Here is a 21894-nt window from a genome sequence, read left to right on the forward strand (position 1 = left end):
GAGAGAGAGAGAGGCGCGGAAGGAGAGAGAGAGAGAGGCGCGGAAGGAGAGAGAGAGAGAGGCGCGGAAGGAGAGAGAGAGAGAGGCGCGGAAGGAGAGAGAGAGAGAGGCGCGGAAGGAGAGAGAGAGAGAGGCGCGGAAGGAGAGAGAGAGAGAGGCGCGGAAGGAGAGAGAGAGAGAGGCGCGGAAGGAGAGAGAGAGAGAGGCGCGGAAGGAGAGAGAGAGAGAGGCGCGGAAGGAGAGAGAGAGAGAGGCGCGGAAGGAGAGAGAGAGAGAGGCGCGGAAGGAGAGAGAGAGAGAGGCGCGGAAGGAGAGAGAGAGAGAGGCGCGGAAGGAGAGAGAGAGAGAGGCGCGGAAGGAGAGAGAGAGAGAGGCGCGGAAGGAGAGAGAGAGAGAGGCGCGGAAGGAGAGAGAGAGAGGCGCGGAAGGAGAGAGAGAGAGGCGCGCAGAAGGAGAGAGAGAGAGAGGCGCGGAAGGAGAGAGAGAGAGAGGCGCGGAAGGAGAGAGAGAGAGAGGCGCGGAAGGAGAGAGAGAGAGAGGCGCGGAAGGAGAGAGAGAGAGGCGCGCAGAAGGAGAGAGAGAGAGAGGCGCGGAAGGAGAGAGAGAGAGAGGCGCGGAAGGAGAGAGAGAGAGAGGCGCGCAGAAGGAGAGAGAGAGAGAGGCGCGGAAGGAGAGAGAGAGAGAGGCGCGCAGAAGGAGAGAGAGAGAGAGGCGCGCAGAAGGAGAGAGAGAGAGAGAGAGGCGCGGAAGGAGAGAGAGAGAGAGGCGCGGAAGGAGAGAGAGAGAGAGGCGCGCAGAAGGAGAGAGAGAGAGAGGCGCGGAAGGAGAGAGAGAGAGAGGCGCGGAAGGAGAGAGAGAGAGAGGCGCGCAGAAGGAGAGAGAGAGAGAGGCGCGGAAGGAGAGAGAGAGAGAGGCGCGGAAGGAGAGAGAGAGAGAGGCGCGCAGAAGGAGAGAGAGAGAGAGGCGCGGAAGGAGAGAGAGAGAGAGGCGCGGAAGGAGAGAGAGAGAGAGGCGCGGAAGGAGAGAGAGAGAGAGGCGCGCAGAAGGAGAGAGAGAGAGAGGCGCGCAGAAGGAGAGAGAGAGAGAGGCGCGGAAGGAGAGAGAGAGAGAGGCGCGGAAGGAGAGAGAGAGAGAGAGGCGCGGAAGGAGAGAGAGAGAGAGGCGCGGAAGGAGAGAGAGAGAGAGGCGCGGAAGGAGAGAGAGAGAGAGGCGCGGAAGGAGAGAGAGAGAGAGGCGCGGAAGGAGAGAGAGAGAGAGGCGCGGAAGGAGAGAGAGAGAGAGGCGCGGAAGGAGAGAGAGAGAGAGGCGCGGAAGGAGAGAGAGAGAGGCGCGCAGAAGGAGAGAGAGAGATGCGCGCAGAAGGAGAGAGAGAGAGGCGCGCAGAAGGAGAGAGAGAGAGGCGCGCAGAAGGAGAGAGAGAGAGGCGCGCAGAAGGAGAGAGAGAGAGACGCGGAAGGAGAGAGAGAGAGAGGCGCGGAAGGAGAGAGAGAGAGAGGCGCGGAAGGAGAGAGAGAGAGAGGCGCGGAAGGAGAGAGAGAGAGAGGCGCGGAAGGAGAGAGAGAGAGAGGCGCGGAAGGAGAGAGAGAGAGAGGCGCGGAAGGAGAGAGAGAGAGAGGCGCGGAAGGAGAGAGAGAGAGAGGCGCGGAAGGAGAGAGAGAGAGAGGCGCGGAAGGAGAGAGAGAGAGAGGCGCGGAAGGAGAGAGAGAGAGAGGCGCGGAAGGAGAGAGAGAGAGAGGCGCGGAAGGAGAGAGAGAGAGAGGCGCGGAAGGAGAGAGAGAGAGAGGCGCGGAAGGAGAGAGAGAGAGAGGCGCGGAAGGAGAGAGAGAGGCGCGGAAGGAGAGAGAGAGGCGCGGAAGGAGAGAGAGAGGCGCGGAAGGAGAGAGAGAGAGAGGCGCGGAAGGAGAGAGAGAGAGAGGCGCGGAAGGAGAGAGAGAGAGAGGCGCGGAAGGAGAGAGAGAGAGAGGCGCGGAAGGAGAGAGAGAGAGAGGCGCGGAAGGAGAGAGAGAGAGAGGCGCGGAAGGAGAGAGAGAGAGGCGCGCAGAAGGAGAGAGAGAGAGGCGCGCAGAAGGAGAGAGAGAGAGAGGCGCGGAAGGAGAGAGAGAGAGAGGCGCGGAAGGAGAGAGAGAGAGAGGCGCGGAAGGAGAGAGAGAGAGAGGCGCGGAAGGAGAGAGAGAGAGAGGCGCGGAAGGAGAGAGAGAGAGAGGCGCGGAAGGAGAGAGAGAGAGAGGCGCGGAAGGAGAGAGAGAGAGAGGCGCGGAAGGAGAGAGAGAGAGAGGCGCGGAAGGAGAGAGAGAGGCGCGGAAGGAGAGAGAGAGAGGCGCGCAGAAGGAGAGAGAGAGATGCGCGCAGAAGGAGAGAGAGAGAGGCGCGCAGAAGGAGAGAGAGAGAGGCGCGCAGAAGGAGAGAGAGAGAGGCGCGCAGAAGGAGAGAGAGAGAGGCGCGCAGAAGGAGAGAGAGAGAGAGGCGCGGAAGGAGAGAGAGAGAGAGGCGCGGAAGGAGAGAGAGAGAGAGGCGCGGAAGGAGAGAGAGAGAGAGGCGCGGAAGGAGAGAGAGAGAGAGGCGCGGAAGGAGAGAGAGAGAGAGGCGCGGAAGGAGAGAGAGAGAGAGGCGCGGAAGGAGAGAGAGAGAGAGGCGCGGAAGGAGAGAGAGAGAGAGGCGCGGAAGGAGAGAGAGAGAGAGGCGCGGAAGGAGAGAGAGAGAGAGGCGCGGAAGGAGAGAGAGAGAGAGGCGCGGAAGGAGAGAGAGAGGCGCGGAAGGAGAGAGAGAGGCGCGGAAGGAGAGAGAGAGAGGCGCGCAGAAGGAGAGAGAGAGAGGCGCGCAGAAGGAGAGAGAGAGATGCGCGCAGAAGGAGAGAGAGAGAGGCGCGCAGAAGGAGAGAGAGAGAGGCGCGGAAGGAGAGAGAGAGAGAGGCGCGGAAGGAGAGAGAGAGAGAGGCGCGGAAGGAGAGAGAGAGAGAGGCGCGGAAGGAGAGAGAGAGAGGCGCGGAAGGAGAGAGAGAGAGAGGCGCGGAAGGAGAGAGAGAGAGGCGCGGAAGGAGAGAGAGAGGCGCGGAAGGAGAGAGAGAGGCGCGGAAGGAGAGAGAGAGAGGCGCGGAAGGAGAGAGAGAGAGGCGCGCAGAAGGAGAGAGAGAGATGCGCGCAGAAGGAGAGAGAGAGAGGCGCGCAGAAGGAGAGAGAGAGAGGCGCGCAGAAGGAGAGAGAGAGAGGCGCGCAGAAGGAGAGAGAGAGAGGCGCGGAAGGAGAGAGAGAGAGAGGCGCGGAAGGAGAGAGAGAGAGGCGCGGAAGGAGAGAGAGAGAGAGGCGCGGAAGGAGAGAGAGAGAGAGGCGCGGAAGGAGAGAGAGAGAGAGGCGCGGAAGGAGAGAGAGAGAGAGGCGCGGAAGGAGAGAGAGAGAGAGGCGCGGAAGGAGAGAGAGAGAGAGGCGCGGAAGGAGAGAGAGAGAGAGGCGCGGAAGGAGAGAGAGAGAGAGGCGCGGAAGGAGAGAGAGAGAGAGGCGCGGAAGGAGAGAGAGAGAGAGGCGCGGAAGGAGAGAGAGAGAGAGGCGCGGAAGGAGAGAGAGAGAGAGGCGCGGAAGGAGAGAGAGAGAGGCGCGCAGAAGGAGAGAGAGAGATGCGCGCAGAAGGAGAGAGAGAGAGGCGCGCAGAAGGAGAGAGAGAGAGGCGCGGAAGGAGAGAGAGAGAGAGGCGCGGAAGGAGAGAGAGAGAGAGGCGCGGAAGGAGAGAGAGAGAGAGGCGCGGAAGGAGAGAGAGAGAGAGGCGCGGAAGGAGAGAGAGAGAGGCGCGGAAGGAGAGAGAGAGAGGCGCGCAGAAGGAGAGAGAGAGATGCGCGCAGAAGGAGAGAGAGAGAGGCGCGCAGAAGGAGAGAGAGAGAGGCGCGCAGAAGGAGAGAGAGAGAGGCGCGCAGAAGGAGAGAGAGAGAGGCGCGGAAGGAGAGAGAGAGAGAGGCGCGGAAGGAGAGAGAGAGAGAGGCGCGGAAGGAGAGAGAGAGAGAGGCGCGGAAGGAGAGAGAGAGAGAGGCGCGGAAGGAGAGAGAGAGAGAGGCGCGGAAGGAGAGAGAGAGAGAGGCGCGGAAGGAGAGAGAGAGAGAGGCGCGGAAGGAGAGAGAGAGAGAGGCGCGGAAGGAGAGAGAGAGAGAGGCGCGGAAGGAGAGAGAGAGAGAGGCGCGGAAGGAGAGAGAGAGAGAGGCGCGGAAGGAGAGAGAGAGAGAGGCGCGGAAGGAGAGAGAGAGAGGCGCGGAAGGAGAGAGAGAGAGGCGCGCAGAAGGAGAGAGAGAGATGCGCGCAGAAGGAGAGAGAGAGAGGCGCGCAGAAGGAGAGAGAGAGAGGCGCGGAAGGAGAGAGAGAGAGAGGCGCGGAAGGAGAGAGAGAGAGAGGCGCGGAAGGAGAGAGAGAGGCGCGGAAGGAGAGAGAGAGAGGCGCGGAAGGAGAGAGAGAGAGAGGCGCGGAAGGAGAGAGAGAGAGGCGCGGAAGGAGAGAGAGAGAGAGGCGCGGAAGGAGAGAGAGAGAGGCGCGGAAGGAGAGAGAGAGGCGCGGAAGGAGAGAGAGAGAGAGGCGCGGAAGGAGAGAGAGAGAGAGGCGCGGAAGGAGAGAGAGAGAGAGGCGCGGAAGGAGAGAGAGAGAGGCGCGGAAGGAGAGAGAGAGAGAGGCGCGGAAGGAGAGAGAGAGAGGCGCGGAAGGAGAGAGAGAGAGAGGCGCGGAAGGAGAGAGAGAGAGGCGCGGAAGGAGAGAGAGAGGCGCGGAAGGAGAGAGAGAGAGGCGCGCAGAAGGAGAGAGAGAGATGCGCGCAGAAGGAGAGAGAGAGAGGCGCGCAGAAGGAGAGAGAGAGAGGCGCGCAGAAGGAGAGAGAGAGAGGCGCGCAGAAGGAGAGAGAGAGAGGCGCGGAAGGAGAGAGAGAGAGAGGCGCGGAAGGAGAGAGAGAGAGAGGCGCGGAAGGAGAGAGAGAGAGGCGCGGAAGGAGAGAGAGAGAGGCGCGGAAGGAGAGAGAGAGAGAGGCGCGGAAGGAGAGAGAGAGAGAGGCGCGGAAGGAGAGAGAGAGAGAGGCGCGGAAGGAGAGAGAGAGAGAGGCGCGGAAGGAGAGAGAGAGGCGCGGAAGGAGAGAGAGAGAGAGGCGCGGAAGGAGAGAGAGAGAGAGGCGCGGAAGGAGAGAGAGAGAGAGGCGCGGAAGGAGAGAGAGAGAGAGGCGCGGAAGGAGAGAGAGAGAGAGGCGCGGAAGGAGAGAGAGAGAGAGGCGCGGAAGGAGAGAGAGAGAGAGGCGCGGAAGGAGAGAGAGAGAGGCGCGCAGAAGGAGAGAGAGAGGTGCGCGCAGAAGGAGAGAGAGAGAGGCGCGCAGAAGGAGAGAGAGAGAGGCGCGCAGAAGGAGAGAGAGAGAGGCGCGGAAGGAGAGAGAGAGAGAGGCGCGGAAGGAGAGAGAGGCGCGGAAGGAGAGAGAGAGAGAGGCGCGGAAGGAGAGAGAGAGAGAGGCGCGGAAGGAGAGAGAGAGAGAGGCGCGGAAGGAGAGAGAGAGAGGCGCGGAAGGAGAGAGAGAGAGAGGCGCGGAAGGAGAGAGAGAGAGGCGCGGAAGGAGAGAGAGAGGCGCGGAAGGAGAGAGAGAGAGGCGCGCAGAAGGAGAGAGAGAGAGGCGCGCAGAAGGAGAGAGAGAGAGGCGCGCAGAAGGAGAGAGAGAGAGGCGCGGAAGGAGAGAGAGAAAGGCGCGCAGAAGGAGAGAGAGAGAGGCGCGCAGAAGGAGAGAGAGAGAGGCGCGGAAGGAGAGAGAGAGAGGCGCGGAAGGAGAGAGAGAGAGGCGCGGAAGGAGAGAGAGAGGCGCGGAAGGAGAGAGAGAGAGGCGCGCAGAAGGAGAGAGAGAGATGCGCGCAGAAGGAGAGAGAGAGAGGCGCGCAGAAGGAGAGAGAGAGAGGCGCGCAGAAGGAGAGAGAGAGAGGCGCGCAGAAGGAGAGGGAGAGAGGCGCGCAGAAGGAGAGAGAGAGAGGCGCGCAGAAGGAGAGAGAGAGAGGCGCGCAGAAGGAGAGAGAGAGAGGCGCGCAGAAGGAGAGAGAGAGAGGCGCGCAGAAGGAGAGAGAGAGAGGGGCGCAGAAGGAGAGAGAGAAAGGGGCGCAGAAAGAGAGAGAGAAAGGGGCGCAGAAGGAGAGAGAGAAAGGGGCGCAGAAGGAGAGAGAGAAAGGGGCGCAGAAGGAGAGAGAGAAAGGGGCGCAGAAGGAGAGAGAGAGGATCAGGTTAGAGATAAAGAGAGAAAGGGGTAAAGAAAGAAAAAGAGAAGGGCAGGGCAAAAAAAAAAAAAGAGAGAAAGTTAAAGTAGAGAAAAAGAAATAGGAAGAGAAATAAGGGAGAAACAAAGAGAGAGAGAGACAGGATAGAGAGAGAGAGACAGGTTAGAGATAGAGAGAGAGACAGGTTAGAGATAGAGAGAGAGAGACAGGTTAGAGATAGAGAGAGAGAGACAGGTTAGAGATAGAGATAGAGAGAGACAGGTTAGAGATAGAGATAGAGAGAGACAGGTTAGAGATAGAGAGAGACAGGTTAGAGATAGAGAGAGAGAGACAGGTTAGAGATAGAGAGAGAGAGACAGGTTAGAGATAGAGAGAGAGAGAGAGAGAGAGAGAGAGACAGGTTAGAGATAGAAAGAGTCAGGACAAAAAAAAAAGAGAAAATGGAAGAGAGAGATGAGGCAGAAAATCTGATGTAGAAAAACTATTGCAGGTGAAAAATTGAATTTCCATAAAGAAATTTTAAAAACGGACCCGCATATCTGCAAAAATCTTACCCCACAATTGGACTTTGGAATTTCAAACTCTTCTTGGCTTCATTAAGATCGTGTGCCAAATGAGGCTGGGGTCGCACTAAATATTTAACAAACTGTCCAATCCACCAGACCGCAGGGTCACCGTGCAGTCGTAAAAGTCGCGGTGCAAGATCTTCGGGAATCGCAAGTGGAATAAAGTCTGGTTTCGGGTAGACATTGTCGATAATTGGTAATTCCACAACTTGGACGTCTTTTAATGTGGAAAGGGCTGCGACGAAAAGAAGAAAAACAGTGTTTATTTGTTCGAGCAGACATGTTTAGTCAATGAGAGAATTTTTTTTTTCTTTTTTAACACAAAATCAAACAATTTAAAAAAAATACAAAACTTGTTTATATCAGAAATTGAATTCCAATCACAGGATTGGTAAAATTATTTGCCCCCCCCACCCCAAAAAATAGTTTTACACCACCTTATGAAGATATATAATGATACTAAACCTAATGTCTAGAATTCTTATTCCAAATTTGATAAAAATTTATGAAATAATTTTAATTCTAGAACACATCTAAAATTTAAGGCGTAAGCTTCAGGATTCTTAAGAAATTGAATCTGAACTATTTAAATTTCCAAATACGAAATCGTGCCCATATTATGTGTCATAAACCCCATTAAAATACTCTTAAAAAAAAAAACTCATTTTAAGGAATATTCATTAAATTTTAATGCCTAGTAACTCTTTAAAATTCCACAAAAATCGAACTTTTTCAAGGGTTTCCTTCTTTTTATCCTTTGCATAAACTAGATTTGAACAAATATAGCCCACATTTGAACCTCTCATGCATAGCAGCTCTATTCTAAAATTCATAATGATCAGTTAATTAATTTAAGAGTGAGTCTTGTACATATATTTTTTCCCCCTAGCGAATATTATCAAGACCATTTATGTAATAGCCTTTTCCTTGTTGAGCAAGCGATGTTGTTAGCCATGTGCAGTTCTAGGAGGCTTTGACTTCTCTCTATGAGAATGCGTTCGTTTATTGCTAATCACCTGAAGCGTGCTTACCACGGAATGCTAACAGGGCTGCTCAGGCACTTTTTGCAGGCCAGAGTGCTCCTCCTCAGGAGCACTGACTCTTCAATCCCACGTTCTGAACCTTGTATCACATCTTGTTGTCGTGAGAGGAAGATAAATACCAATTATTTAAAATCACTTGGGGTTTATTTTTTGCAGATATTGTTATGTGAAATACAGTTTTGGCATAATCTATATATTAATACGATAGCGTGTGTGTTCGTTTGTGTGTCACGCTTACATCCGGGTCGTTTAATTGTTATGTTCTTCTATTTCTTGTCATAAATAATTTTACCAAGAATTCTTCATAAGTTTTGGTTTCCACTAGAGCTGATGACACTTAAATCATCTATTTTTTTTTTATAAATAATTTTATCAAGAATTCTTCATAAGATTTGGTTTCGGTTATGGCTGAAGAAACTCAAGTTATATATATATATATATATATATATATATATATATATATATATATATATATATATATATATATAGACATTTTTTTCATAAGTTTTTATTTCGGTTTCGATTCAGGCTAATGCACCCAAGTCATATGGATATATTATTTTTTATTTTTGAAATCGCAACTTTATAACATAAATCGATAGAACATTAACTCTATAATAATATATACGAAATCTGCAAGAACAACAGGTCCTGCTAGTTATTATCATTAGGTTGATTTATCTAAACGTACCAAAATTCTGGACGAGTGCATACACTTCTGCATAAATTTCTACCACCCTTTTCTAACATGGCAACTGATGCAGTTTTGTTTATTGTTCAGGAATTTTTTCAAGTTCATATATCTTTTACATGTTTGGCCAAGTCCTGTATGGTCTTTCATCATTTACATTTGATTGCATGGGGAGTGATACAAATGGCTGTTCGAATGTGTTCGTTAACAGGTTGCACCATAGTTGAATCATGCTTTAGATTAATGTGATGTTGGCATTCCATGGCAACCTGTTGTAAAGTTATGTCTGGATTCTGCTCTATTTTTGACAAAATCCATGTACGAATATCTGGGTCCCCTGCTGACCTCAAACCACGCACAAAAATTAAACATTTGAACTGAGCGTCTATGATTGACATCATTTTGAATCGCTCACATTCTGTTTACAATGCCTGCATACATTGAAAAATCAGTTGACTCGCATGTTAAGACAATTAAAACAATTAAAATGACCAAATTTGTTTACCAAATATTTGTCTCGGCATCTCCACAGTCACGTAGGTGTTTAGGCAGTATATAATAAATTATATGATCAAAGATACACTGCAAACAACTATATGTTCCAACAATCTAAGCTTCTGTAACAAAAGTCTTACCTTCCAGTCGTCACTTGTTCTAAAAGCGTGTAAACCACGTACAGAATATAGATTTAGCCATTGGGTCATAATGGAATTCCGTGATAAAATATGGCATAAGGGCCTACTTCACAAGATTTCCAGCTACAGTATAATTGGAAATGTTTTCTCAATTATTAAATCATTTCTCTCTGATAGGCTCATAAGAGTAGTGGTTGATGGGCAGAAATCAGAGGCCCACAGTATTAATGCTGGAGCCCCTCATGGGTCCATCCTGGGCCCAACTCTCTTCCTGATCTACATCAATGATCTCCCAAAATATACTTAAATCATTCGTTGACATCTATGCTGATGACACGACCATCTATGGCAACACATCAAAGGCCGTAAATGACAAACTTCTCTCCGATTCTCTCTTCTCTGATCTTGAGCACGTGGTACAATGGGGGGAGAGGTGGCTGGTTACTTTTAATGCATCTAAAACCAAGATTCTATGTTTACATCAACGCTCTGACCCCCATCTGGCATCAATTGTAATGGATGGCTCTTGTCTTGGGCCAGCTCCATGTTTTGACAAGCTTATAGGATCGACCTTTACTCCTTATCTGAAATGGAACACGTACATCAAATCCGTTGCCAAGGTCACTGGCAAAATGGTGGGATCCTTCTACCGCTCCAGTAGATATCTCACTGCTGATGCAATTCTCTATGTATATAAAAGCCAAGTATGTCCAAGGATGGAGTACTGCTGCCACATCTGGGCAGGAGCTGCTAAAAACAGCCTACCCTACCTTGACAGAGTACAAAATAGACTTCGTGGCTTAGTGGGGGATGCCCTTTTCTCTTCCCTGCAACCTCGCTTCCACAGAAGAGATGTTGCAAGTCTATTTTTGTTTTATTGTTATTTCCATGGCAGGTGCTCGTCTGAGCTCCAATCCCTCATTCCCCTTCGCCAATCTTTCACGATAAACACCCGTCTAGCTGAAACCACTGTCATTAACGTTCCCCACTCTTTATCTGTGCCAAAATCAAAACGTAGATTCCATGAATAAAGCTTCTTTCTTAGAACTGCACACTTGTAGAACTCTCTTCCGTTTGCCTGTTTCTAACCTGACTACAACTTGGATGTCTTCAAGTCCAACATAAACAAATTCCTGATAACCGCCCCTTTAAGTAATCCAATTTATTAAATCTCCATTACTAACAATTACTACAATATTATCCAATTGATTACTGTACATGCAATAAACCTTATCCTCGAGTGGCCTCGGGTCCTTGATAAGTGGTGACTTCCATGTAAAAAAAACAAAGTGTCATGGTGGACTCCTTTTTCGATTCCAATCCAAGGGCAATCACTCTTTTCTCTGAGAGATAACTTTGTTTTTTAGGTTAACCTTAACAGGAACTGCTATTTGGGATTGTGTCGAACAGAGAACTCAGGGAAGTTGAGCAGCAAGATGTCTTCACATTACATTTAGACTTCTGCAGATTAGTACAATCAGCGAAGCAGAAAACAGAGGGGAAATTCCAAAGTGCAGCAGTCTGAGAGAAGAAACTTTTAGAGTAGAGGACTTTCCAGCATCTAGGGATCTCATCAGTGAAGGGGTGGGAATTTGCTCCTTGTCTGGTTAAGTCAGGATTATGTATATCGAGGGGGCACAAGTGTTGTGAGTTTCAACTCTTTGAGTTGACATTCACAGACAACATGAATTGGAACCAATATATTGAGGACATTGCCAAAACTGCTGTAAAAACAAGGTGGCCTCCCTTTACAATGCTAGAAAAAATACGCCTGAGAATAATCTAAGCCTCTATAAAGCCACCATTTGCCCATGCATGGAATATTGTTGCCACATTTGGGTTAGTACATCTATCACTAGTCTCTCTTTTTTAGACAGGATCAAAAAAAGAAAAAAAAAAAACTCTCATATATAATAGGATCTGCACTATTGACCAAGCTCCAACCATAATTGTTGTGGCATTAATGTGCCACACTCACCACCTCTTTGTCCAATGGTCGCAATGTTGCTTTCTGTGCTTGTTTTATAAGTACTTTAATGTAATGTGATCTGATGAATTCATAGCACTTGTCTAGTCTCAACGTACATGCTCCTGACAAGCAGCAAAATCTCACCCCTTCACAGTTGAGGTCCTTAGATACCAGAAAGTAAGTTTCTTCCCTTGGATTGCTAGACTTTGAAATTCCCTCCCCCATTTCTCTGCTTCCCTGACTGTACTAACATGCAGAAATTTAAATGTAATGTGAACAGACATCTTGCTGCTCAACTCCCTTCAGTTCCCTGCTGATCCCAAATGGTAGCTCTTTATGTTTTAAGTAGTAATGTGCCTTCTTTGGGGTGAAAAAAAGAGTTTTTTTTTTAAAACTTATAGACAGTTTTATGTCTCTCCGGCATCTTACGTTTCATTTCATCAACACCTGGTGTAAAACTGAAGGAAGAATTCTCAGGTTATTTGTCAAACTCCTCAGCTCAGCATTCACAGGAAACATGAACTGGAACAAATATATTCAGGACATTGCAAAGGCTGCTGCAAGGAAGGTGTGCTCCTTCTATTGTGCTAAAAAAACTACTCGCACCCGAGAGTATCCTGTATAGCTACAAAACCACCATTCGCATACCATGTATAGAGTATTGTTGTCACGTCTGGACTGGTACATCTACCACTAGTTTCTCCCTCTTGGACAGAGTCCAAAAAAAGGGGTTTCCAATCTAATATATCCCACTTCGTCAACTAGGCTCCAACCCCTGTCCCATCGCTGCATCCCTGTGCCTGTTTTACAAGTATTTGAATGGAATGTGCTCTGATGAACTCATTGCACTTGTGTCCCCTCGATGTACAAATCCACTAAGCAACAAAATAACACCCCTTCACTGTTGAGGTTCCTAAATGCCAGAAAGCTTTCTATTGTAATAGTTACTTCCCTAGAACAGTTAGATTTTGGAAATCCCTTCCTGCTTCTCTGACTGCACTGATATGCAGAAGTTCAAATGTAATGTAAACTAACATCTTAATCTTTCTTAGGCATGGACTCAATTAGTATCACCTTACGTCCAAGTGGCAATGTGCCTTGTTTGGAATGAAATAAAAAAAAAAATTTAAAAAAAAAAAAAAAATTGAAACTACAAAGACAAAAAATACTAACGACAAAAAAAAATATTAACGAAAAAAACAAAAACACAAACGGCAAAAAAAAACACGACGGACTCACCACCCCAACTGCGTATCGAATCTCCCGATCGGTCGGTGCAGCTGTGACTGACTGGTTGGAATACTGTTTCCCATCCCTGAGATGCATAGCGCCACCCTTTGGACTCAAGCACCAGAGTTCGTTTTGTAGCATAGGCCACAATCATACAATACGTGACGTGATGTAACTGACAACCGTAGCCGCAACCTTTGCTCAGGTTGCACACCAGTTTCTTGGCCGTTCGACACTTGAGTGGATTCTGCAGACAAAAAAAAAAAAAAGCGAAAAGTCAATTTTTAAAACAAGAAACAAAAGTTTGGATGAAGAGAAATGTTCAGATAAAAAAAAAAAGAAAAAAAATGAAGGAGAAACAAATGCAAACGAGTAGTCCACTATGAACATGTTTGACTCGTGATTCACCACATCCTTGACAACAGAATCTTGCTACTTATCACGGCCATTCTTTCAGCTGTCACAAGTAGCATTCATGTATTCACCATTTTTGGTCGGGTTAGGGTTAGGTCAGCCCATTTCTTTTCTGATTATCTTTTTTTTGTATCTTACTTGATGCTGAGAGACCTGTTAATATCAAGCCTTTTTCCGATATTTGCGATCTTAACATTTCAAACTTCCTCTCTGCCAAGTAAAGTCCATGCATGCACAGCAATAGGAACAATCGATGTAACGTTTTAACTTCAGAGGCGTTGATATATCCTTGCTGCTCGATATCTTTTCTTTGAGACATTAAACTGCAGAAGTTATTTTTATTCTTCTACTAATGTCAGATGAGGATTCTCGAACGAATGAGACGACCATAAAATCCTTTCTTTTTTTCCAACATTTTTATTGTCATGTTAATATGTCTACACAAGATGAAATCTATATCAAGAAAATATATTTCGATGTGGAAATGTAACGATAGGTATGTAACATGAGAAACGTTGTGTTAGAAATGTAAGGCCGGAAACGTAACGTCAGAAACGTAACGTCGGAAATCCAACGTCGGAAATGTAACGTCGGAAGCGTAACGTCGGAAACTTATCAGAAACTGAACGTCAGAAACTGAACGTCAGAAATGTAACGCCAGAAACTGAACGTCAGAAACGTAACGCCAGAAACGCAACGTTTGAAACGTAACGCCAGAAACGCAACGTTTGAAACGTAACGCCAGAAACGCAACGTTTGAAACGTAACGCCAGAAACGCAACGTTTGAAACGTAACGCCAGAAACGCAACGTTTGAAACGTAACGCCAGAAACGCAACGTTTGAAACGTAACGCCAGAAACGCAACGTTTGAAATGTAACACCAGAAACGCAACGTTTGATACGTTATGCCAGAAACGCAATGTTAGAAACGTAACATCAGAAATGCAACGTAGAAATGTAACGCCAGAAACGCAATATCGGAATGTAACGTTAGTAATGCAATATTAGAAATGTAACGTCAAAAACACAACATAGAAATGTAATGCCAGAAACGTAATGTAAAAATGTAACGTCAGAAACGCAATGTTAGAAATGTAAACGTCAAAAACGTAACATTACGAAATGCAATACAATGCAGATATGTAAACGCATAGATAAAAACCGAAACAAATTAAGATGTACAACAGTTGAAGGAGGCAAATTCATTTTTCATCAATACAACAACAATATAAGTATGTGTTTTATACTCTTACTGGCAAGCCATACGGAGTTGCCCGGTCATAAAATACACTTAAATATATTTTAATTCATGCAGATTACATATTTATTATTAAAAAAACAAAAGAAAGTTTTTATTTTGGTCATTTCCTTATTCGCTTGTCAGTTGGAAATCTTTGACGTCACTAATTTAAAAATATACAACAACAACAACAACAATAGTGACTGAAGGTAACAACAACAAAAAAAAGGTTTGTTTTCATTTTGGTCATTTCGTTATTTATTGTGTATCATGAAGAATGCCCCAGCTACGGGCAAATAGCCTCACTGCTGTGCGGATGCCTTGGGAAAGGCAAAGGCTTTAAATGTTGAAAGAAGAACGGGAAGGCCTGGAAACAGTGAAATGAAAAATATATTAACAGGCGTTGGAGTGTCTGCAACGCCGAGAGGGGGACCCTGATGAATGGGCAACCCAAGGTTCTCTTAGTATCTGCCCAGGCGTTAACCTGGTTAGACACAGCAGACGCTGTAGCAAACCAAACTAGATGCAGAATGCCATTGTCTCCAGCCACAGAATGTTGTCGTTAACATTTATTATTATAGAGACAATTCTTTATTCATTATTAGAATGTACCTATTACGTAGCAGTAATTTAGAAAAAAAAAAAAAAGATGACTTGAATGCTGTCAGCTAGAATTGAAACCAAAACATAGTTTTTTTTTTGTTTTTTTTTTTTACAAGGGTGTCACCACTTATCAAGGGCCAGAGGCCACTCGAGGATAAGGGTTTCTAGCGATATAATTTTCAGGTTGAACGTCACTTAATGTTGGTGATCTAACAGGAACCAGTGTGTCCACAAAATCATGCGGTATCAACGCACCGCTAAGTTTTAACTTGAGAAGCGTTGATATGCCATTCTCGCATAAAATCTGGTTTTAGACATTCAAAATACAAAACTTATCATTGCTATTCTTCCGCTAATGGCAGATGCTGAGCCTGGAGCCATGGAGACAAGGAAGACAAATTCTTTCTTTTTTCTTCCACTGTTTTGTTATGTTAGCACATCTATGGAGGATGAACTCTATTAGTGGTGGGACGATAAATCGGAATAGGAAAAATAGGAACTTTAAAGGGAATCGGTATTAGAAAAAAAAATGTGTGCCTATTATCCGATGCCAAAAACGATTCCTTTATCTTTTTTTTTATTATTTTGTTTAAAACAAAATCTTCCACTGTAGGTGGTAACAATAAAATAAATCTTTGATTTATTTTATTGTTACCACCTACAGTTACATTTCAGTTTGTTTCCCATGCTTCCGTTCAGTCTTGAAAGACAAAGGATACCCTCTGTAAGTGCAGTAGCGCATGTAATTGTGAGGCAAGGGTTGCGCAATCTCCAACCACACAATAAAATAAATCTTTGATTTTAAAATACAAGTAAAACTAAAATATATAGATCACCCCCACCCTGCTCAAAAGGGTGTTTTTACGTTTGAGAAAAAAAATATATATATATATATATATATATATATATATATATATATTTATATATATATACATACATGTGTGTGTGTGCACATTTAACATGTGTTTTTATGGTAATCAGGAAAAAATAAATTTAATGTTAATGTTAAGATATCCACGTATGTTTCTAGAATAGTAATTTCAAGGTTATGAGGGATTTATGCATCATAAAAACCATATATTTAATATTTGATATTATTCTATTGTTAAATATTTAGAGTATTTTTTTTTACGAGAACTAGAAAAAAAATACTTGTATGCACATGTCTCAGTTTCTTTTCCTTTTTTTACTCCATTTTTTTTTTTTAAGGAAGTTATCATTACATTTAATACCGGGCAACGCCGGGTACATCTAGTTTTGAGTAAATCAATTTTGCTGATCCAGAAGATCCTACACTGCACATAAAGACAGTGTTGAAGGATCCTAGCGTCAAAGTAAGGTATACTCTAGTCCAGTAGTTCCTAACCTCTGCGCCAGGGCATGCTGGTGTGCCGCAAAGAGATAATGGATAGAAGTCATTTCATTTCAGTTTGTTTCCCATGCTTCCGTTCAGTCTTGAAAGACAAAGGATACCCTCTGTAAGTGCAGTAGCGCATGTAATTGTGAGGCAAGGGTTGCGCAATCTCCAACCACACCTCTCCTGAATTAGAACTGTTTGAGTCCAGTAGCAAGGAGAAGACCAGGACGACTGGAAACAATGCCGAGATAAGCGGAGAGTACATACAGCACCTGAAAGTCCCAAATGGTCACCCATTTAGTGCTGACCAGGTTCAACGTTGCTTAACTTTGGTGATCCAGCGGGAACCGGTGTGTCAGCATGATTGTGCTGTGTTGTTGAATTCGTTCCAGAATTAAATCAATCATCAACCTTTCCAATTTTTGAGTTATGTGAAGAGAAAGAATTAGTAAGTCTTTTCAGTGATCGTGGTTTCAAATTGTAGTACGCTCAACTATATTGGATGCCTTTTGGATTTCTGCTATGGAAGAATACCTAACTTCAAAAGGAAAAAAAAAAAAAAAAAAAAATTTTTTTACTATAATCCTCAGCTTCCTTACCTATGTGAACGGAGGTTTTTTTTTTTTTTTTTTTTTGGGGGGGGGGGGTACCTAAACATTAAAACTAAACAAACGAAGAGTTAAGAATGTGTCTCTCACACATTCACCTACATATTGCAGCAGTAGTTGAAAAAAAAAAAAAAAAACACCAAGCACAACACTGACGTTCACCATTATTATTTTATACCAAATATTTAATATAGATTATGTTGATTTTACGCGAATAAAAATTATACATAATCTTTGTTTTTATTATTTGGTTGCAAAAAGAAAAAAAAAAAAAAAAAAAAGCTTTGAGTAGAAAAAAACATGTGCCGAGAAATATTAGGGTGGCACCCTTACAGATTCTGACAATAGACTATTCCTGACGTTGCTTCCGGTAACTAGTTTTTGCTATCAAGTACTCTGGACCTAAGACTCAGTGGGAGTGGGTCATAACATTACTTTGTCTTTCCAGTTGATCGAAATCCCACTCAACCAATATATTTTTCTGTATTTTCTGTTAATATATTTTTCATTTCACTGTTTCCAAACCGTCTTGTTCTTCTTTCAACATTTGAACCACAACGCGAAAATTTAAAAAAAAAAAAAAAAAAAAAACTTAAGTGTACACCACCATGTGAAAAAGGTTGGGAACCACTGTTCTTATCTATTATATATATAAAAGTGAACGTGTGTGTGTGTGTGTGTACATTTTCCTACGCAATAACTTTGTCAATTTTAAGTCTACAGACTCGAAATTGATATACAGGGTATTGAGATTTGGGAAAATCTTTGCAATCCGTTTTCAGCCAGAAATTTGGCTGTTAAGGGGTCAAACTTCAACAATTTGACCTTTGAGAACTCTACCAAACTCCTCCGACAATTTTAGGTCTAAACACTTGAAATTTTAGATATAGGTTCCTTGCACATGGATCTAACTTAATAACTTCATTTGAGCCCAAAACAATAAATGTTAAGGGGTCATAATAGGGGTCAAAGTTTAAAAAATTGACCTTTTTTTTTGTTTTTTGCTCAACATACACCTCCAAACACCCGGGCAACACTGGGCCGAAATGCTAGTTTATATAAAAACAAAAAAACAAATGGGATATTCTTGAAAACAAACTATTCATGGAAATTCCCTTGTGAGTGTACATGCATACACAGATCGTATTTTATCTATATAGAGTTCAGCTAATGATAGGATCGCAAAAATAGTTTTAGTTTGTCGCCCCCCTAGGATTGAGGCTCACTCACCTGAAGGTATTGGATGCGTCTTTGTACCAAGTCGCCCAAGTCAAGTGATTCTTTCCTTCGCCACTCATCCATTCCATTTTTGTTTCGAAGTTGCTCGATGTCAGCAACTAGCGTTCTGCAAAGAGAGAGAGAGAGAGAAAGAAAAAAAATAAAAAAATAGAGAAAACGTACATCAATGAAAAAAAAAAAATGTCCAAAGAAAGGGAAAAAAGAGGCCGGACGGGGAAGGAGTGAACATGGACACATTTTTGCAAAAGTTATTCCCTTGCCGCAGGAAGATTGTATTTTTAACTGCCGCTAAAAGGTTTGAAAACAGCTTGCCAAACGATCAGACTGGCTGCGTCTGAAACGTATTTCAAAGTTGACAGCTAAAATATTAAAAAAAATAAATAAAATCGCAGGAAAATGATTGAATATATATATATATATATATATATATATATATATATATATATATATATATAAGAATCTGACACTTTCTGAAAGAAATTATTCGACATTCATTTTCTGCGTGTGACGTAAATGGACGGTCTGAGTCGTAGAATCTGGACAGAAATTGAAAGTGGTATTGCGGTGAGTGGGGGTTATAGGAAGAGGGAAAACTTCATTTTGACAGGTGCCAAAATAAAAGAAAAACGAATTTAAAAAAATAAATAAATAAAAAGCCACCGCAAAAAAGAATTGGTAAATTCTCCATTAAGTTTCAGAAAACCTGATTAAATGAATTAAAATATAAAATCCAATTGCGCTACGAAAGGTTGGTTGGTTGGTTGGTTGGTTGGTTGGAGGTTTATTTTGTTTGATTTAATTTGATCTCCAAGAAAAAATTAGAAATAAATAAAAATAAATTCCCGCAAAATTGACCGATGTGAAAATATATGGCGAATGAAAAACGTCTTGACAAGATTGACAAACTTTGAGGAGTACAAATTACCAACATATAAAAAGGACCCAATTGCCAATGTACCGCGTGTAACCGTTGACAACGTACCACAGGGACCTATTGCCAACATATCAAATATACCCATTGCCAACGTATCACAAGGACTCGTTGCCAACGTACCACAAGGACCCACTGCCAACATAACACGTAGCACAAGGACCCGTTGCCAACGTACCACAACGACCCACTGCCAACGTACCACAACGACCCACTGCCAACGTACCACAACGACCCACTGCCAACGTACCACACGACCCACTGCCAACGTACCACAACGACCCACTGCCAACGTACCACATATACTCCTTGCCAACGTACCACAACGACCCACTGCCAACGTACCACAACAACCCACTGCCAACGTACTACAAGGACCCGTTGCCAACGTATCACATGTACTTATTGCAAACGTGCTACAAGCACCCATCGTCAATGCATCACAAGGACCCACTGCCAACATACCACATATACTCCTTGCCAACGTGTTATATAGTTATTATTATTATTAGTATTAGACGATACCACTTGTGCGCGTATGTTACGTGAGTTCTTATTAGTAAAGATATGAGTCTTAGTGAGAGTTCTTGTCTTATTACATATGATGTTGTATCTTAGAGAGAGAGATGTGTATGTAATGACATTTTATACACAGACATATAATAACAATACAATTTACCTTTTTGTAGAAATCACAAACACAAAGATGAGCTTTATCACAAAACACATGCTGAATTTATTTCCTCACGACCGGTCGTTCCATCACCAAGAATTCAAAGTTTCACATTTTAATTTCTGAAGTGACGTCTCGCTTCAGACGTCCGCCTGTCTCTGAGTTTTCTCACTGACCGTCTCCCCTGACAGTCTCTCCTGACTGTCTCTCTGACTGTCTCCTGACTCTCTCTACGACCAACTAACTCCCACCTCCTATATTGAGAAATCCATGCATCCCGGCCACGTGAGCAAAATTCACGTGTTTCAACATGCGCGACTTTGCACGTTTCCGACATTGATTTCCCAATAACCTATTTTTCTTGTGTTGTTTCCACAAAGGAATTTAACCTACATATCTAATTTATTTAACCATATTTTATTATCCACATTCTTTTAACAATTGAATAGTTTATTTATTATTTATTTCATCCGAATTAACAATTTACTGGACATTCCATTTAAACCTATTGTTCTTTAAAACTTATGTCCAGGGTTCGATTTCTGCTTTCTCTTATTTTCATTTTAACTAATCTCTCTATTTTTATACTTACATGAACAGGGGACAGCCCTTATGTAACAAACGTACCACAACGACCCACTGCCAACGTACCACATATACTCCTTGCCAACGTAGCATAAGGACCCACTGCCAACGTACCACAAGGACCCGTTGCCAACGTACCACAAGGACCCGTTGCCAACGTGCCACAAGGACCCGTTGCCAACGTGCCACAAGGACCCGTTGCCAACGTGCCACAAGGACCCGTTGCCAACGTGCCACAAGGACCCGTTGCCAACGTGCCACAAGGACCCGTTGCCAACGTGCCACAAGGACCCGTTGCCAACGTGCCACAAGGACCCGTTGCCAACGTGCCACAAGGACCCGTTGCCAACGTGCCACAAGGACCCGTTGCCAACGTGCCACAAGGACCCGTTGCCAACGTGCCACAAGGACCCGTTGCCAACGTGCCACAAGGACCCGTTGCCAACGTGCCACAAGGACCCGTTGCCAACGTGCCACAAGGACCCGTTGCCAACGTGCTACAAGCACCCATCGTCAATGCATCACAAGGACCCACTGCCAACATACCACATATACTCCTTGCCAACGTACCACAACGACCCACTGCCAACGTACCACATATACTCCTTGCCAACGTAGCATAAGGACCCACTGCCAACGTACCACAAGGACCCACTGCCAACGTAGCACAAGGACCCGTTGCCAACGTAGCACAAGGACCCGTTGCCAACGTAGCACAAGGACCCGTTGCCAACGTAGCACAAGGACCCGTTGCCAACGTAGCACAAGGACCCGTTGCCAACGTAGCACAAGGACCCGTTGCCAACGTAACACAAGGACCCGTTGCCAACGTAGCACAAGGACCCGTTGCCAACGTAGCACAAGGACCCGTTGCCAACGTAGCACAAGGACCCGTTGCCAACGTACCACAAGGACCCGTCCCCAACGTACCACAAGGACCCGTTGCCAACGTACCACATGTACTTATTGCCAACGTGCTACAAGCACCCATCGTCAACGCATCACGAGGACCCACTGCCAATGTAGAATATGCACACATTGCCAGCATAGGATGAGTACCCAATGCTAATGTAGAAGTACTGAATGTTTATCATCAACTGGCTGTCTCTATCCAGTATTGCTCAATAATAGTTTTACTAATTTACATGAACTGAAATTTAGAAACAGTACTAAATCAGAATAAAACTAATAAAATATCGTCGCAATAAAGCAATATTTCTTGACTTTTACGGAATTAAAAAACATCAAAATTTCAAGTTATCTTTAATATAAAAGCCAAACGTTTATATGTATGTTTCGCTAAAACTTGAAAAATACTTAAACTCATATACAGTTTGTTTTTTCCTTTAAATTAGATTCCACAAAATAAAAACAAAGCTGAAACGTCCTGGCTTAAAAAAAAGTGACTGAAACATATTTTGCAAATGTGTAGCCAAATTATATTTGTATAAATAAATATATTTATTACTAGTATATATATATATATATATATATATATATATATAGCCATCCACATACAGTACTGTTTCGGTGTATCACAGCTCATCAGTGCAGCTAGACAGGCAACTACCTCAAGCCCTGATCGAAACTCGACCACCCAAACAACAGTCGGCACTTCTAACCATTACGCTATTTAACTGCTGTTATATGCCGGGTGGTGAATTAACAATGTTTTAAAATTGTCCAAACGCCTAAGCTCTATTTGTTTACACAAACAGCATCGCTTAATACGTTACCGGCAGTTTGTATATCACTTCCCAATATGCTCGACCCAAGAAAGGGAGCATACATAACACTTAAAATACTTAGCTTATATCTTAATTGCCTGAAGAATTGGTCATGTAAACAAGACAATAAAACATTGTTTCGAAGTGAATTTTAAATACGAAATTGTAAATAAATTGGGAAGC

At 44.8% G+C, this 21894-nt stretch overlaps 1 protein-coding gene across 11 annotated transcripts in view; it reads right to left on the reverse strand.

The window, feature by feature from the left end:
* The window catches only part of LOC145296137 (alpha-(1,6)-fucosyltransferase-like), an 884509-nt gene that overhangs the window by 21206 nt on the left and 841409 nt on the right, over window positions 1-21894 (reverse strand). For all 11 annotated transcript variants that reach the window (XM_080142295.1, XM_080142301.1, XM_080142300.1 and 8 more), the window contains 3 exons: window positions 17787-17901; window positions 12343-12580; window positions 6754-7000 (listed from right to left, as the gene is read on the reverse strand). In XM_080142295.1, the coding sequence (XP_079998421.1) occupies window positions 6754-7000; window positions 12343-12580; window positions 17787-17901 (600 nt within the window). The remainder of the gene's footprint in view (window positions 1-6753; window positions 7001-12342; window positions 12581-17786; window positions 17902-21894) is intronic.

The sequence above is a fragment of the Euprymna scolopes genome, chromosome 16 (assembly GCF_053919585.1).
Source record: "Euprymna scolopes isolate OS-2025 chromosome 16, ASM5391958v1, whole genome shotgun sequence".
Classification (NCBI taxonomy): Eukaryota; Metazoa; Mollusca; class Cephalopoda; order Sepiida; family Sepiolidae; genus Euprymna; species Euprymna scolopes.